The following is an 18,970-nucleotide window of genomic DNA, read 5'->3' on the forward strand; positions in this document are numbered from 1 at the left end:
GAAGGGATGGACCGGTAAGGTGGCCCCCAAGGTCACCAGAGTTCAATAAAATGGACTTATTTTTTTGGGGTTACGTTAAGAACGAAGTATATAAAATACCTCCAACAACAACGGATGATATGAAAAATAGAATCCGAATTTCATTTCAAAATATTTCTTTACAAATGCTCAGTAATGTGAGCAACTCTTTCAATGACCGCTTTCAAGTATGCATACATGTTTTGGGAGGTCATTTTGAACACCTTACTTAAGTAAGATAAGTTAAAGTTACTCTTGTTTTTTATTTTTTTGTGTTGTTATTTTTTTTTAATTTTCTGTCGGTTATTTTTTATAAATTTTATTTGAAATAAATTGTTTTCTTTTCTGTGTCGTTATTTCGTTACTGAATTAATAAGCAATAATGTCAAACTGTCAGTTTCTGACAAATCAATCATGGCCAACTCACAATAATTATTATTGGTAAACGTTAAAATATCTACCAAATTAATACTTTGATGGAAAAATAAAAATATCTAGAAAACTGATAACTTTAGGTATAGGGAGTACTTCATTAAATTTGAAGTACGATATTAGTACTTTTCGATAGTGATATAAAATACAGGGTGTTCTATTTAAAATTACCAAGCAAATAATGTACTTGCATTTTGACTTACCCTGTATTTGATTTAACGAATATTATGAAAACGAATATGTTTTACAGTTTTTAGCAATTATTAAAAAACTATGGTTGCAATAGATCAATGTTCCTATACTCCTTTTTAATTATACAGGGAGTTAAACTTGATACGATTTTCAGGTAATATTGGCTATAACTTTTTAAATACCCGGTATAACATAATAAAACTTTACATTGTTGTGATGTGGAAGTAAAGCAGATTTCAAATTTAAAATAAAATACAGGGTGTTCCATTTAAAAAAAACATAAGTTTGGTCTGCCACCATTTTATGGAACACTCTGTAAAATTGTAACTAATCTTAAAATGTGGAGTTTAAAGCTGCCTACAATTTTTGTCAATAACTTTTTTTTGTAATTTTTACTATAACAGATCTACTGAGCTTCCTCACACTAATCAATCACCCTGTATAATCGTTATAATTTACCTTTGTAAAGTTTTCGTTGCAAACATAAGCCTTAATTTGTTTTCGTGCCGTATCTGACAAAGGTCGTTTAACGTTTCTAAGGGCTGTCTCGAAATTTGGGCATGATCGTACTTGAATACAACTTCCCTTTGTTCCATCAGGAGCAGTACAGACGTCTTTAAAAATAAAAAGTACAATTAATAGCACCTGTCATGTTATTGAAACTGCGATTTAAATTTTGTAATCGAGTAAGAACTGTTCAAAGTGCGCACAAGTATTTTGATTGTTTTTAACCCATTCACTGCCGATCGAAGAGGATGGAACTTGGCTAGGAGCCAGTTTGTTGTACGGCATCTAACTGAAGTAACCGTACCACTCGCTGGCGCGTGAACGGCGCCTGGCTGAAGTAACCATATCATGCGCTGGCGTGTGATCGGCAGCAAATGGGTTAACTTCCTTTATTTATGGCAATCTGCTATCAATACAGTGATGAGTATAACAATAAACAATACGGTTGAACGATATAGAAAAAAATGGCTCAGTGGGAGCTAGAACCAGTGGTGAGCACCCTTTATGCTTCTTTTCATGAGCATTTTTCAGTGCGTCACAAATGATAGAAAAAATGTAAGTCCGTGATAATATACGTTTTAGTGACATGACATTTTAGTTAAATCTGACAGTTGTCAAATTTTATTTGCAATTTGGCATAAAAACAAATCAATTGTGTTTATTGCATTTATAAAATGGTATTTTCTTTGATTTGTATAGTCTTATAAATTGAACAGGTGCGGGAGCACGCCAAATAGAATTCTATTTTAGTGACGTCACGTTGCCTAGCAACCGTCGATTCTCCCATTATGAAATTCTATTTTGTGACGTCAGCAAAATAGAATTCTATTTGGCGTGCTCTGGACCCAGATTATATTCGTAGATATATTATATAATTCGTAAATAATTTTTGAAGTTATACTTCTTTAGGCGCGATTGAGAGTAAAATTTCATAATACTGCGCGCATGCGCACACAGGCAGCATGACGTTTAGTTGCTAAATCTTTCAAGTTATGTATAAATATATCATTGCAAGAAAAGGTGTGAAAAGAATATATTAGTGTTTTTAGTAAATATATTTATTATAATTTTTGTGTCTTTGGATTTGTCTTCCTCAGGAGTAAGATGAGTATTATTAAAACATTTTATTGTATATTTATTATACTTCACCTTGTCTGTCTGTTACCGTGAATTGTCATTAGGTACGTCCGAACCGATACAGACACAGTCCTGGTAGCGTATTTGGTATAGCATTCGGCCAGAGATCGAGAGGTCTTGAGTTCAAATCCGGAGCAATCCTACGCTTTTTTTTTTATTTTTTTGAAAGCGGTAAGTACAAAATTAGTTTGGTGTTTAAAAAAAATTAAAACAAACTGTTTAAATATGTATTTTTAAGAAATCCTATAATAGAAGTATAACTTCTTACGTGCGTACAAAGTACACACACTCTTTTTTTTTTTGGATTATAGCGCCATCTATTGACAACTAGAATAAATGTTATAAATGTCACCGACGAAATGTAATCACCGACGTGCGTTTTTTTCTGTCACATGCAATTGAATGCGTTAGAAAGAAATCGAAAAACTGTGACGCACTGAAAGATCCTCATGAGAAAAAGATTACCTACATTTAGTTTACACTACCAAATTTCTGACATTTATACAAAAAAATGAACTTCAATCTAGTTCCTAACGGTGGTGTAGATATCTAGATCTAGCTAGAAGATCCAAATTATTAGTCTTCTAAGCAGTGGTGGGATAAGGAGGTAGTTGGCGAGTGGATTTGGATGAGATGATAGTCTCTTGAAGTAGCTTGTACACTGAGTGACGGTTGCTAACATAGACTCAACAATTTTTCTAATTGGTTTAAATGGTTTAGCATTTTTGAACTGACTAGTGACTTATGCCATATAAAATCAAAATGGAATTACGCAATTCCAAGTACTTGACTCTTTTCATTTTTTCATTTCATATTTTTTGTTTTTTATAAATTCGATGTCCAACCAATTGAACTATGGCCTCGAAAAACACTAAAATTGTTTCGGCATTTTTAATTGTTTATTTGTGTTTTGCGCTTAAAGTAAGCATTTTACGAAAAAATCATAAGAATACATTCGTCTTAAAATAACTCAATCTATTAACAAAAGTAATTTCGAAGCGAAAAAAGGAATTTTCCGAAGATCGGAAAAGAAACGTTTGATATTTCCTTATATTTAGCCGTTGCCTGGAAACGAAAAATAACTGTACGGAAATGTTATTTCCTTACTGTACCTAAGGAAATATTTTTTTCTTACAGCAGATTCAGAACAAATTTAAAACATTACTCACTACTTCCATCAGTTCTGGAGGAGTACCAGGAATCGAACACTCATTATCACTCATGATTAAATTAGGTACCTAATTTTGCTTTTTAAAATGATTTCAATCACAGAAAACACCAAAAATACTGCCAAAAATCTGGTTTGTTGCCAAAAATCTGTGTCTTTGTTGTTCTTGTTTCTATAGTTACAAAAGCTGTATTTGGTGGCATCACGAATATTTGAGTCAAAATAATATACGTCTATTTGAAAAATTTTACATATTTATTTTAATATAATCGATTTTCGAAAATTTAGCTCTGCGGTTACCACAGCCGGTCCCAAGCCCGGATAAAATGTGGAGGGTGATTGACAAGGTTAGCAACCTACCAATCGGAAAAACGAATACTGATCAAAGAAACAATGTGAAGCCTCGGAACCGGATTGATCATAGGAAGACGACCATGGCGAGAAATAAGGACAAAAGAAAAACATTGATGAGAATTACCACATGGAACATCAGATCACTCAACACTAGATATCAAGAAATCACCCAAGTATTAAAAGAGAAACAAATAGATATATATGCGCTCTACAGGAAACAAAAAAGAAAGGAACAGGACAATCAAGATTAGGCGAATGTATACTAATCTACAGTGGAGTAGCAAAAGAAAACAGGGCCAATAAAGGTGTAGCATTACCAATACATCAAAAATACCAAAATCATATCAAAGAGTGTCAATATTTATCGGAAAGAATAGTCACAGCAAAAATTAGAATGGAAAAGGAAGACCTGAACCTCATCGGAGTATACGGCCCAGAAAATAACAAGCCTCAAACAACAAGGGAAGTCTTTTATGACGAATTACAACAAGTAGTAGATCAAGTTAGAGGGAAGATGATAATACTGGGGGATTTTAACGCTCGAATAGGTAACCAAGTAATACCCGGAATTAAGCAAAAACACAATGAAAATGTTAAAACGAAAATGGAGAACTGATGATAAACTTCTACACGAATAACGAACTTAGAATACACAACACATTTTTTGACCACAAAGACCAACACAAATATACATTCAATAACACCCGTGGACAAAGATCTATGATATAATATGTTGTAACCAACAGAGATATATATCCATCAAAAATATTCGACATAAGATGCCTCAACTCAGCAGATGTAGGTAGCGACCATAGCCTAGTATTATGTAAAATAGGAATCAATATGAAATACTTCACACCCAAGAGGGCAGCACCATCACAAACAAAAATCAAAGTCGAAGGACTAAATACGGAATCCTCGGAATACTTATATAGGAAAAGAATATCAGAGAAGATTGCTGAGAATGGAATATTAGAAAACGATAACATCGATGAAAGCTGGCAAAAACTCAAAGATTTCATAATCAACGCTGCAACAAAATCACTTGGAGAGAGAAAAGTAACGAATACTCACATATTAAAGAAGAAATCCTTGTGGCTTAGAGAGGAAGTGAAGATAAACTGTGAAGAAAAGAAGAAAGCCTTTTTACAATACAGAACAAAACAAACACAACAGGCATACAACCATTACAAACGAATCAGAAACGAAACGAATAATTTTGTGAGATAAATAAAAAGGGAGCACAGGCAGAGTTTCTCAAAACAGAAGGAACACGACTTCTACGGAACACAAAAAGAAGTATGAAGAATGATCAGAGGACAAAGAAAGGAGATCAACGAATTAATAAAAGCGAAACACATTCAGAAGGAAACATGGGCAGACTAGTTCCGATCTCTATTTGCTAAAGGCAACGATCATGAACCACCAAAACCTGAAGTTACGACAAACGAAGAAATAAATATTGAGGAAGGAGAGGTAAAGGAAGCATTAAGAAAATTAAAAAATAGAAAATCTCCAGGAGAGGACAGAATATCGAACGAACTCCTAAAGGACGGAGGACAAGATCTAACTAAACAACTATTAAAACTAATACAAAAAATAATAAAACAAAACATAATACCACGAGGATGGAGATAAAGCATCCTAATACCTCTCTCCAAAAAAGGAGACAAATCGGGCCCGGAGAATTACAGAGTAATTAACTTATTAAACACAACATTAAAATTAACAACCAAAGTGATAACAAACAAATTGAATGAAATTATAATCTGCTATGCAGACGATGCAATACTAATCTCTCAAAGTGAAGATGATTTACAACGTATGCTGCACCAATTTAACATAACTGCCAGAAACTTTAACATGTTAATTTCCTCAAAAAAGACAAAATGTATGGTTATAACAGCAGATCCAATAATATATAAATTGGAGCTGGAAGGTCAGATAACAGAACAAGTGATGGAGTTTATGATGGGAGGTAAGGGATCGGACTTAACAACAATACATCAATCGATCCAAAAGTCAACCTCACCTGCACGAGTGGTAGTCTAAAATTACCTGGTGCCTCCTGCTACATAACAGACGAGGCTCTGGCGACCGAGTATGAGCGGGATAACCATACAACAGTTACAGGGAGTCAAGGAAATGTGATCCCTACAACTCACCAACCCGCCTGGCCAGCGTGGTGTTTTATGGCTATTTTCCCCAAACTAGCAATGTCGAACTTACAACAAAGCGGAAATGGACCCCAGGTGGGTAGGATAAATCCGGAGTCCCACATCGGGAAACCGATCAGCCTCATGGATTCTGGGGGAGGCAAAAGCTCCACAAGAACGAATCAAAGAAAACGGAAAAAGAAGGAATGCAACAGAATACATATAGCCACATATAATATCAGATCCATGGCTCAAGATGAAAAGTTGTACGAACTCGAAGAGGAATTAACTAAAATCAAATGGGACATTGTAGGATTGTCAGAGGTCAAAAGAAGAGGAGAAATGTGTATAGACCTAGAATCAGGAAATCGCCTCTATTACAAAGGAAAGGAGGACGAAACATATGGAGGAATAGGATTTCTGATCAAAGAGAAAATTAAACAAAACGTAATCGAGTATAAGAGCATATCAGATAGAGTAGGATATATCATACTAGAAATTAACAGGAAGACAAGAATGAAACTAATACAAGTATATGCTCCAACAACAACACATGATGAGGAAGAAATTGATAACTTTTATGATGACATCACCACAGCAATGGAAAACAAAAATATAAAAACAACAATCGTTATGGGAGATTTTAACGCAAAAATCGGAAAGAAAATGGAAGACTCAGAAAACAAAATAGGAAACTACGGACTTGGATCAAGGAATATTAGGGGCGAAAGACTACTAGAATATTTGGAACAACAAAACCTTCATGCAATAAATACATACTTTAATAAGAAGCTAAACCGAAAATGGACATGGGTCTCCCCAAATGGGGTGACAAAAGATGAAATAGACTACTTCCTAGATCATCCTAGATGACTAAAATCTTCGAAGACGTAACTGCACTTAATAAATTCTCAACTGGCAGCGACCACCGCATACTACGAGCCAAAATAGAAATAAGCAAACTAGCGACGCAGAAATCTAGAAGAAAACCAACGGCTATTGACCATAGCAGAATAAGACAAAACGCAGAAGAATATAGACAGACTTTAAGGGAAAACTATAATCAACAAGTAGCAAAGGAAGAGTCAGAAATTAATAAGATCAATGAAGAAATGAAAGAAAAACTCTTGGAAGCGGGAATGAAAACTGCCAAAAAACTTACAACAAAAGAAAATAGATTAAGTAGCGGGACAGTTAAATTAATGGAAAGTAGACGAAAACTAATAAGCGAAAACAAAAGAAACACAGTAGAATACGTAGAACTAAACAAACTTATTAGAAGAAAAACCAGAGAGGATCTAAGAAAACACACTGAAAATGAAATCGAGAAAGTAATTGAGAGAAATAAGGGCCTAAAATGCTTACGACCAAATTTAGGGAAACCACTACTAATTTCAATAAAGGATGAAACAGGACGGGAAGAGAGGAGAAAAGATAAGATATCAGAAGAAGTAGAAAGGTTTTATAAAGAACTATACACCTCAAAGAAAGACGCAAACTTCAACACTCAGGAATATATCAAGAAAACAATCACAAATGTAAACTCAGAAACACTACCAAAAATAGAAAATTATGAAATAGAAGCAGCACTATCACAATTAAAGAACAACAAAGCACCAGGACCAGATGGAATCCTTGCTGAAATGTTGAAAGAAGGGAAAGCAGAAATCTTACAAACATTAAGAAATCTGTTTAATCAGTGTCTACATAAAGGAGAAATACCCGACGAATGGAACGAAAGTCTTACAATCCTGCTATTTAAGAAAGGCGACAGAAAGGACATAAAAAATTACAGACCCATCTCACTGCTGTCGCAAACGTATAAACTATTCATGAGGATTATCAACAACAGACTAACACACAAATTGGACTCGTATCAACCCGTAGAGCAGGCAGGATTCCGAAAGGGATATAGCACCACTGACCATCTTCTAACAATTAGGACACTAATAGAAAAAACTAACGAATACCATATAGATCTGCACTTAGCGTTCGTTGACTACGAAAAAGCATTTGACAGCGTGGAAATGTGGGCAATAGAAAAAGCTATAAACAACTGTCGAATTGATTCCAGATACAGAATGCTAATACATAATATATATAAGAAAGCAACAATGACAGTACAATTGGAAGAAACCACAAAACCCATACCAATTAACAGAGGAGTGCGACAGGGAGATGTTATTTCTCCTAAACTATTTACATTAGCACTGGAAGATGTTTTCAAAACAATGGAATGGACAAACATGGGAATAAACATAAATGGAAAGAAACTAAACCACCTAAGATATGCAGACGATGTAGTAGTCATAGCATCAAGTTTTGAAGAACTACAAACCATGCTAACCGAACTAGCAAATGAATCCGAACAAATAGGTCTAAAAATGAATTTTGCCAAAACAAAAACAATGACAAACACACAAGACAATAGAAACGTAATACTAAACGACACCACAATAGAAGCGGTTAATGATTATATATATTTGGGACAGATTATAAAAATAAATAAGGAAAACCAAACAGCGGAGGTAAAAAGAAGGGTCAGATTAGCCTGGGCAGGATTTGGAAAATTAAAATGGGTCCTAAAGAATAAAAAATACAACAATACTTAAAAACAAGAGTGTTTGACCAGTGCATACTCCCAATTCTCACATACGCATGCCAAACATGGACCTTGACCAAGGCAAACATGGATAAAATAATAAAGACACAAAGAGCCATGGAGAGAGCAATGTTAGGAGTAAAATTGACAGACAAAAAGCAAAACAACTGGGTCAGAAATAGAACAAAAGTCAAAGACGCAGGTCAACATATAACCAGGCTAAAATGGAGCTTCGCAGGTCATAACGCTAGACAAACGGACAATAGGTGGAATAGCACGATAAAACAATGGAGACCATGGACAGGAAAGAGAGCAAGAGGACGACCCCAGATGAGATGGGGAGACGACATTAAAAAGATAGGAGGAACGCACTGGAAACAGAAAGCACTAAACAGAAGCGAATGGAGGAAACTGGGGGAAGCCTATGTTCAGAATTGGACGAATTAAAGGGCAAAAGAAGAAGAAAGAAGATGGAGTTTAAATCTAGGCATCACACTATCTAGCTACGGAAGGCTCGAAACATAAGTGGAAGATCAAGTGAATAGAGCAAATAGAGCCGCAGGTTGCCTGAATTACACAATATGGAGAAATAAAAATATCGGAAAAGAAATGAAAGGCAGAATTTACAAAACAGTCATCAGACCAATAATGACATACGCGGCAGAAACACGACCCGACACAGAGATGCCAAAAAGATTGCTCGAAACAGCGGATATGAAAACCCTTCGAAAAATCGATGGTAAGACTTTATGGGACAGAGCTATAAGTACAGATATACGACGGAGATGCAAGGTGGATAACATTAATAACTGGATAAGAAACAGAAGAATAGAATGGAATGACCACATAAGCCGAATGACAACAAATAGGGTAGTCAGGTGAGCGAGAGACGGTTCTCCAATAGGAAGACGATCAGTGGGAAGACCACGAAAACGATGGAACGACAACTTACTACAGGCACATTGAAAAAACAGAGAGAGTCATGTCTATACAAAAAGAAGAAGAAGATTTTCGGAAAAATAGTATGTATACCTTGTAGGAAAAGCCACATTAACTATAACTATAATACTGCGCATAGACGCCATCGCTCACCGGCACCTTTAGAATCGGTGCACTGTACGTGTGCGTAAAATAATAAGACAGGACTTGAATAAGTAACTCAAAAAAAGTAATTCAAAAAAAGTAAATTAAAAAGGTCATTTTTCCGCTTCAGTGATGGTTTCACTAGCAGCATCAATAATGGGGAAAACGGAAATTAATTTTTTTTAACCAAACGCTTCATCATCATCATCAGTGGCGTTACAGCTCTTTATGAGCCAAAGCCTTCTTCAGAACAATCCTCCATTCGCCCCTGTCTCTGGCAACTCTTCTCCATGCTCTAATTCCAATAAATTTTAAATCAGTTTCTATGTTGTCTTGGTACCTAAGTCTCGGTCTTCCTTTTGTTCGTTGTCCTATGGGCCCTCTTCGGTCAAAAACTTTTCTGACTATGGCATATTCCTCTCGCCTGATTACATGACCTATCCATCTAAGGCGTGCTACCTTAATGAATTGTACAACGTCAGGTTCTCCAAAATTTCTATACAACTCAAAGTTGTAACGCCTGCGCCACAAACCTTGTTCTTTTATGCCACCATATATTCGTCTTAAAATTTTTCGCTCAAAACGATTGAGCAGTTCTTGGTCATTCTGAGTAAGTGACCAAGTTTCTGAGCCATGTGTTAGCACTGGTCTTATTAGTGTTTTGTAGACAGTCAATTTAATTTTTCTAGGTATTTTTGAGGCCATCTGTCTTCTTAAGCCATAGTAGCACTTATCGGCGAGCACTATTCTTCTTTTAATTTATTCACTGACATTATTATCTTTAGTTAGCAGCGAGCCTAAGTATATGAAGGTGTCGACACCTTCCAGTTCTAGGTCGTCAATTATTATTCTTGTAGGTGTCGGGTTGCTTGACCTAGTGCAACACATATATTTGGTCTTTTGAACATTTATATTTAGCCCCATTCTCTGTGCAGATGCTCTTAACGACCGAAATGCTTCAGTCAGAGATTCTTTAGATCTACCTATGATGTCTATGTCATCTGCGTATCCGACAATTTGTACTGATTTGTTAAATATAGTACCATTCGTATTAATTTGCGACTCTCGAATTTTTTTTTCTAATGCCAAGTTAAATAAGAGACACGATAGTCCATCACCCTGTCCTAGTCCATTTTTGCAATGGAAGGGTCTTGAGAAATCGTTCTGGATCTTTACCACGCTCTCTGCTCCTGTGAGCGTAAGTTCAGTTAATTGGACAAGATGAAGCGGTATTTTAAATTCTACCATAGCAAGTAGAAGTTTACCTCTATTAACTGAGTCGTATGCGGCTTTGAAGTCCACGAATATGTGGTGGGTGTCGACGCCGAACTCTAGGGTTTTTTCAAGGATCTGCCTCACTGTAAATATCTGGTCCGTTGTTGATTTATTAGGAGGGAAACCGCACTGATATCCTCCTACTATTTCTTCAGCGTAGGGGAGAAGTTTTTTGTACAATACATTGGACAACACTTTATATGCCATATTGAGTAGAGTGATGCCTTTATAATTATCACACACCATCATGTCTCCCTTTTTGTGTAGAGGACACAGTACACCCAACTTCCAGTCTGTGGGTGTTTCTTTCTATTGCCAAATTGCAGTTATCAGTTTATGCATGTGTTTCAAGAGGGTGTCGCCGCCGTTTTTGAAGAGTTCAGCAGGGAGATTATCCGAACCGAGGGCTTTGTTATTTTTAAGTGTTAAGATGGCTTCTCTAATTTCTTCTTCGGTGGGGAGTGGCTGCCGATCATCTCCATTAATTTGAAGCATGGGATCCTCCATCTCGCCATCTTCATAATTGCCACTAAGCAGTTCTTCAAAATGTTGCGCCCATCTGTTTAGTATCTGTTCTTTGTTACTAATTATAGAGCCGTCCCCATCTTTACAGGCTATTATTCTGGGTTTGAAGTCTTTTCTGCAGCTATTTATCTGTTGGTAGAATTTTCGTATGTCTTTTCCATTGTGGTAGTTAACAATTTCGTTTAGAGCGTGTTCGTATTGTTCTTTCTTTTTTCCTCTGAACATTCTCTTTTCTTTCTTTCTAAGATTTTTATAATTTTCGAGAGTTGATCTCGTTCTGCGCTGCTGGAGTCTCTTATATGCTTCATTTTTTGTTGGTTAATATGTCTACACTCTTCGTCGAACCAATCCTTATTTTTTCTGGTCTTGATAGGTTTTAATACAGTGTCAGCCGCTGTGTGCATGGCTTCTTTAAATTTAGTCCAATGCTCTTCTATACTTAAATTTTCACCGATGTTTGGTAATGTTTCGTCTAAGATTTTCATGTAATTAGCTCTAGCAGTTTCAGATTTTAGCATCTCAGTATCATATTTTGTGGATTTTGTGCTGTGACCTTTTTTTGCGTTAGAGATGCGTGCTCTGAGCTTTGATTTTATAAGGTAGTGGTCGGAGTCTATATTAGCAACTCTACATGCTCTTACGTCCAGTACATCAGAGAAGTGTCGACTATCTATATGTACGTGGTCAATTTGATTCTTGGTCTGGCCGTCTGGTGATTGCCACGTTGCTTTGTGGCTGTTTTTGTGTGGAAAGCACGTACTTACTACTACCATTCCTATCCATGCCGCGAGTTCAATCAGCCGTAAACCATTTTGGTTACTGACCGTATGGAGACTATGTTCGCCAATAGTTGGTCTGTAGATTGTTTCTTGACCAACTTTAGCATTAAGATCGCCGTTAATAATTTTTATGTCATTGTTCTGACATTTCCTATAAGTGCTTTCCACTTTCTCATAAAATAGGTCTTTCTCCTCGTCTTCTTTGTCTTCAGTTGGAGCATGAACATTGATAATGCTGTAGTTAAAGAACCTGCCCCTTATTCGCAATCTACATATTCTTGGGCTTATTGGGTCGAAAGCTATGACCGTTAATTTTACACGTTTGTTTAGTATGAACCCTACGCCAAAAGTTTGATTGCTTTCATGTCCGCTGTAGTAGAGAGCGTAGTCCTTTTTCTCCAGGCTGCCACTACCTGTCCACCTAACTTCTTGTAGTGCTATGATGTCTGCTGAGTATTCATTTAGCGTTTTTAATAGACATCTTAGCTTTCCTGCGCTATAAAGCGTACGAACGTTCCAAGTAAATAATCCAATATCATTAGCCTTATTTCGTTTGCCAAGTCGTCGACAAAAAGACCGTCCAGCTGATTGTTGTGAATTTTCCGTAACGTAAAAATTTTTTACGGGAGGGGGTGTTAACCCACTGCCCATCCCCCTTTTCGGAGAACCATTTCTCCCTTCCTCGTCAGCCCTGACCCCACCTTCCACTGGGGTTGGTTACCCAGTTTGCAGCAGGGTTGCTCAGGTTTACTGGGGTTCACCCGTGTGATCCGGATCACACTTCTCGGAGGTGAGGATAGGAATTGAGTAGGAGTGGCTAGAGGTGTTAACAGGAAGCAACACCTTGTATTGCGCATCACTACTCCTTTGAACCCCAACCAAACGCTTAAACATTTTTAATATGATTTAAAGGATAGTCTTTCCGGATACTTACTAATAGTTTTTACTAATTTTTGAATGTAAATATTAACAAGGTGACTTTTGCAACGACCGTAAAAGTAACCCTTTATATAAATGACTCTTAGTCATTCTCTTCTTTAATCTCAAAAATGAGCTATCACACGACCCCTATTCTTATTTAAAAAATCATCGATTGCGCCATCACGCCCAGATGGATGACGTCACTAGTATGATATATATGCCAAAAAATTATAATTTAAAAATAAAAATCGACCTGATTTGTAATTTATCTCCAGAGTCGCCCATTCTCGAGAAAATGAATTTATTCCAACTCAAAAGTCCTCACTGTACCTATAACTTCAGAGGCTTATATCTTAAAACCATGATTTTTTGGAGCTATGCGCCCAGTGAGTCTTTTGTTCTACACATCAAGGACTACTAGAACCCAAAGTTTCAGAACATTTGACAGATAACCATTTCCCATAAGGATTCTGCGGGGTCCTTTGGCCCACCGTGTAAGTATAATATATGTTATGCATGCGTAAAAAACTTTTTCTAAAATAAAAAAAAACCACCCAGCTAATAACCCTAGAAATTCATGCGGTTCATCAAAATCAATAAAAAGCCTACTTACCTTGTCCGTTGGAATGGCTATTCATAAGGAAAAATACCAACAAATATATGAAATATAGCAATACCATGTTCTGGTATTCACAACACATTATACCAAAGTCTTGAAATTTTGAAATATTATTCACATCTCTGTACCGCTGAATATAAATAAGTTACCATCAAGAAGTTGGAATTCTCAATGATAGCCAGATTATTTAAACAAAACAGTTGTTTTTCAACCAGAAACACTAGTAGCATTAAGTTTATGACATAGGTAGGTAAGTCTGGTGACATCCAATAATTGACCAAAAGAATGAGCATTTCTAAAAGACAGTCGCTGTAGCAACTATTTATATCCAGTAATTGTTTTAGGTCCTATATGGAATTTCCTACATTTTTATTTATTAACACATACCACAATCACAGTTTATAGTTTTGTAAACTACGATAATACTACATAATATTAATTAATTATGAATTTCATTCTTATTAAAATGACGACTAACAGGCACGTAGCCAGGAAATGTTCTTGAGGGGGGTCCAAATACAACTCAAATTTTTTGTTAGGTGCGACGGTAAGATATTGAAAAAAATATTCAGAATAAATTTTAGATCCATAAGCAAAATTTGAAAAAACTATTTTAATATTTTAAAAATTGCAATAACAAGTTTTTACTACTTTACTAAGATATAACACCTATATGACGACAATCTCACCCTAGTAAAGTAAGTTGTTTTTATTAGCCAATTTCACCATTGTATCTTTAATATCATTTTAACTTCCCTGATGATATTGTGACTACTAACGAAATATAGAATTCCGTAGAAAAGAGTACACCTGCATCATCCAGCCTTCTGCATTCAAAGTTGAACATAGGCCTCCCCTAAATTCTTTCAGTTCTGTCAATGTTGAGCTCCCAGCAACCAATTCTCACCAACCCTTTTGACATTGTCTGTCCATCGTGTAGGTGGTCTACCTCTACATCTTCTGTTCGTTCGTGGTCTCCACATTGTAATTTTTTGGGTCCACCACCGTTCTCCATTCTGGCTACATGACCCGCCCAATTGCACCTCAGCTATGCTATTCGCTCTTTGACATCTGTGATGATGATTTGATATCTATATATCTGGCTTTCGACGTTCCAATGAACAGAACAAAGAGCCAATATACTGAGTCTTTCGTTTCCCATCTTGTTTCTGGGTAAAGTTTTTACTCGCTTCATTGTTGAGAACGAAGGTTCTACACTGGCCGTTGTGACAGGTATAGTTGCCAAAATTGTAAGGAATTTGTAAATGTTTAGAGAACAAATCTTTATTACAATGTTTCATTACGTGGAGAACTTCGGTATTTGGTTCCAAAGAGGATATTGTATTACAGTTACACCATAACATATACATATTCAGATTCAGCTTTTATTGCTGCAAGGGAAGTGTCGCGGGAGTAATAGGCAGCCAAATTTTCTAGCAATTTTGCTTTTCTGTAGAGGCAAATGCAGGTAAAAGAACTTGAAATGTTGATACAATATTTTCGTTTTTCCTAATATAAATCTGATTATTAAATTGGATGTAAGTTGATCTGTAGAATGAATAAAAACAGAAATAATCCTAGTAAAAGATAATAATAATTACTTTCACTTTTTCAAAAATGTTAATAATAACTTAGTGATAAACTTGCTGCCTTGGTACAAAAGCCGAGGTAGTTTTGGGAGGGGTCCGGACCCCATAGACCCCTCCCTTGGCTACGTGCCTGACGACTAATTTATTTTTGCAATGGGTTCAAAACTGGTTTTGTGAGAATAACCTTGCTATGTATAATTACTGATATCAACATGAACATGATAATTGTTAAAAAATATTTATATATTTTGATATAGAGATGATAAGGGGAAAGACGTGGTATATACCAGGCGGTAGGTATCGGTTTTGGATTGAGTAAATCGTATATTATGATCTTATTTTTTAGCAAAATGGCGATAATTTAAGGCGCCGTAAGAGCAGTAAACCTGACTAGGCATTGTACGAACCAATTGTAGATGAAATAGGAGTTAGTCAACCAATGCCTCGTCAGGTTTACTGCTCTTACGGCGCCGTAAATTATCGCCCATGTGGCCTTAGCCTTAGCTTTAATCGCTTGGAAATATTATTGTGCCGCGTCCTCACTATCCAGGCACTAATATAGAATCGGATCACAATCTGGTGGTATATATATATATATATATATATATATATATATATATATATATATATATATATATATATATATAAAATGATGTTGGATAATCGAGTACAAATATAAAAATAAATAAGCAAAATCATTGGCTAATACTCGTAAAGTGAATGTGAATTTAGTTGGAAATATATAAAATGATGAAGGGTCATCATTCCATACATTTCTGTGCAACTATATACACCGGTGTTTCGGCCGAAACACCGGTGTATATAGTTGCACAGAAATGTATGGAATGATGACCCTTCATCATTTTATATATTTCCAACTAAATTCACATTCACTTTACGAGTATTAGCCAATGATTTTGCTTATTTATTTTTATATTTGTACTCGATTATCCAACATCATTTTATTTAATAATGTTATGGCTTTTCATTTCCTCAGGTAGCTTTACCTCCTTGGCAATGTTAGTTGTAGCCTTGCGACTGCGGGTCTTCTAACAACCTGACCAAAATTGGTAACCTTGCTCCTGTAGTAATCCTTTTACAAGTTAACAAACAACTTTTTTAACTTGCTACACTATACTGACGAAGCCCAAATAGGCCGAAACACCGGTGTATATAGTTGCACAGAAATGTATGGAATGATGACCCTTCATCATTTTATATATTTCCAACTAAATTCACATTCACTTTACGAGTATTAGCCAATGATTTTGCTTATTTATTTTTATATATATATGTTACACTTGAAGTTTCCGCGGGAGCTATATGTGCTTTCTGTTGTTTTCCGGGTTTGACTCCGCGTTGAATAATTTTGGTTTTGATAAAAACCATTATTTTGACGACGTTTCGGCAAGATCTCACTTGCCATTGTCAAGTCAGGTAGTTCCGCTTCTCGCTGCTGCTTGAAGTAAACTGAATTTTTACTCGCGATACCGTCGCTTATGTAGTTGATCCTGATGCTGCTTGCCCTGCGCGAACTCTGGCTCTTGTTATTGGTCCGGTGTAGGTTGCAGTCGTCGGCGGGATGTTACGCGTGGATGTTGCGACCTGATTTATTTTGGTCTTTTTCTTCAATACCGTTTTCCAAGTTGTAGGAAGCCGTTGCGCATCATCTCTTTGGTTTAAGCCGTTGGGATTTCTTTCAATTTCTATCGATTCTCTGATTTCCCGTTTTCTTTTTATTTCGATGTTAGCTAACATCGTTGTTTGGTTCAGGTTTATTGTGTGTCCTGTATTTGCGACATGTTGAGCCAGGGATGACGTGGTTTCTCCCCTTTCGATAGCATTTCGGTGTTCTTCTCGTCTTACCTGGATTCTTCGGTTGGTCTGTCCAATGTACGACTTTCCACAATCCCCACACGGAATCTCGTATACACCTTGGCTTTCTAACGATATTTTGGTCTTTGGTGTTGGTAAAATAGTTGAGATCTTTCTGTCCGTATTAAATATCGTTTCTATGTTGTGTTTTCTCAGCACTCTCCCTATTTTCTCTGTCGTACCCTTCACATATGGCAGAATGGTTTTGCCGATCGGCTTATTGTCTCAAAATGCTCGAAGAAGAGATAAGGACCCTACAGTGTATCGGAAACCGACACATACCGATAGATATCTAAATGCTGCTTCACACCACCATCCTGCACAATTGCATTCAGTCATCAAAACCTTGATTACAAGATCCGAAAGACTGACAGACCAAGAACATCAAAATGAAGAAATGCATAACGTGAAAACAGCGTTAAGAAAAAACGGCTTCTCAACATACAACATCGAAAAAGCTCAAAATGCTCGAAGAAGAGATAAGGACCCTACAGAAGACAATAAGCCGATCGGCAAAACCATTCTGCCATATGTGAAGGGTACGACAGAGAAAATAGGGAGAGTGCTGAGAAAACACAACATAGAAACGATATTTAATACGGACAGAAAGATCTCAACTATTTTACCAACACCAAAGACCAAAATATCGTTAGAAAGCCAAGGTGTATACGAGATTCCGTGTGGGGATTGTGGAAAGTCGTACATTGGACAGACCAACCGAAGAATCCAGGTAAGACGAGAAGAACACCGAAATGCTATCGAAAGGGGAGAAACCACGTCATCCCTGGCTCAACATGTCGCAAATACAGGACACACAATAAACCTGAACCAAACAACGATGTTAGCTAACATCGAAATAAAAAGAAAACGGGAAATCAGAGAATCGATAGAAATTGAAAGAAATCCCAACGGCTTAAACCAAAGAGATGATGCGCAACGGCTTCCTACAACTTGGAAAACGGTATTGAAGAAAAAGACCAAAATAAATCAGGCCGCAACATCCACGCGTAACATCCCGCCGACGACTGCAACCTACACCGGACCAATAACAAGAGCCAGAGTTCGCGCAGGGCAAGCAGCATCAGGATCAACTACATAAGCGACGGTATCGCGAGTAAAAATTCAGTTTACTTCAAGCAGCAGCGAGAAGCGGAACTACCTGACTTGACAATGGCAAGTGAGATCTTGCCGAAACGTCGTCAAAATAATGGTTTTTATCAAAACCAAAATTATTCAACGCGGAGTCAAACCCGGAAAACAACAGAAAGCATATATATATATATATATATATATATATATATATATATATATATATATATATATATATATATATATATATATATATATATATATATATAAGGAGAGGTTAGCGCGAGTTAATAAATATCGGCATGGCTCGCAATAAGTATGAAAAACAAAATATGCACAAGATGGAATGCAACCATAGACACGTGTTTCTGACTTATTAGTCGTCATCAGTATGATATAGCTAAACAGGAGCAATGCAACCAATTTGTGGCTATAATGTTAGAAGACCCTCAGGATTCGAGAGCAACAACTAACAAATCCACGGAGGAAGCTACAGCTACCTGAGGCAAGGAATGCCAAACGTTTAGAACGTTTTAAACAATCAAACAAGGAGAGGTTAGCGCGAGTTAATAAATATCGGCATGGCTATATATATATATATATATATATATATATATATATTAGATAAAGAAAGATTTCTTTCTAAGAA

General features: G+C 36.4%; 1 protein-coding gene across 1 annotated transcript in view; it reads right to left on the reverse strand.

Annotated features, from left to right (window-relative positions):
* LOC114327549 (phenoloxidase-activating factor 3-like) overlaps window positions 1-14,190 on the reverse strand; it is a 48,372-nt gene extending 34,182 nt beyond the window's left edge. The window contains exons 1-2 of the mRNA XM_028276221.2: window positions 13,763-14,190; window positions 1,102-1,256 (exon numbers count right to left, since the gene is read on the reverse strand). Coding sequence (XP_028132022.1) covers window positions 1,102-1,256; window positions 13,763-13,850 — 243 coding nt within the window. The 5' untranslated portion in view covers window positions 13,851-14,190. The remainder of the gene's footprint in view (window positions 1-1,101; window positions 1,257-13,762) is intronic.
* Window positions 14,191-18,970: the final 4,780 nt, after the last annotated feature.

The sequence above is a fragment of the Diabrotica virgifera genome, chromosome 1, assembly GCF_917563875.1.
Source record: "Diabrotica virgifera virgifera chromosome 1, PGI_DIABVI_V3a".
Lineage (NCBI taxonomy): Eukaryota > Metazoa > Arthropoda > Insecta > Coleoptera > Chrysomelidae > Diabrotica > Diabrotica virgifera.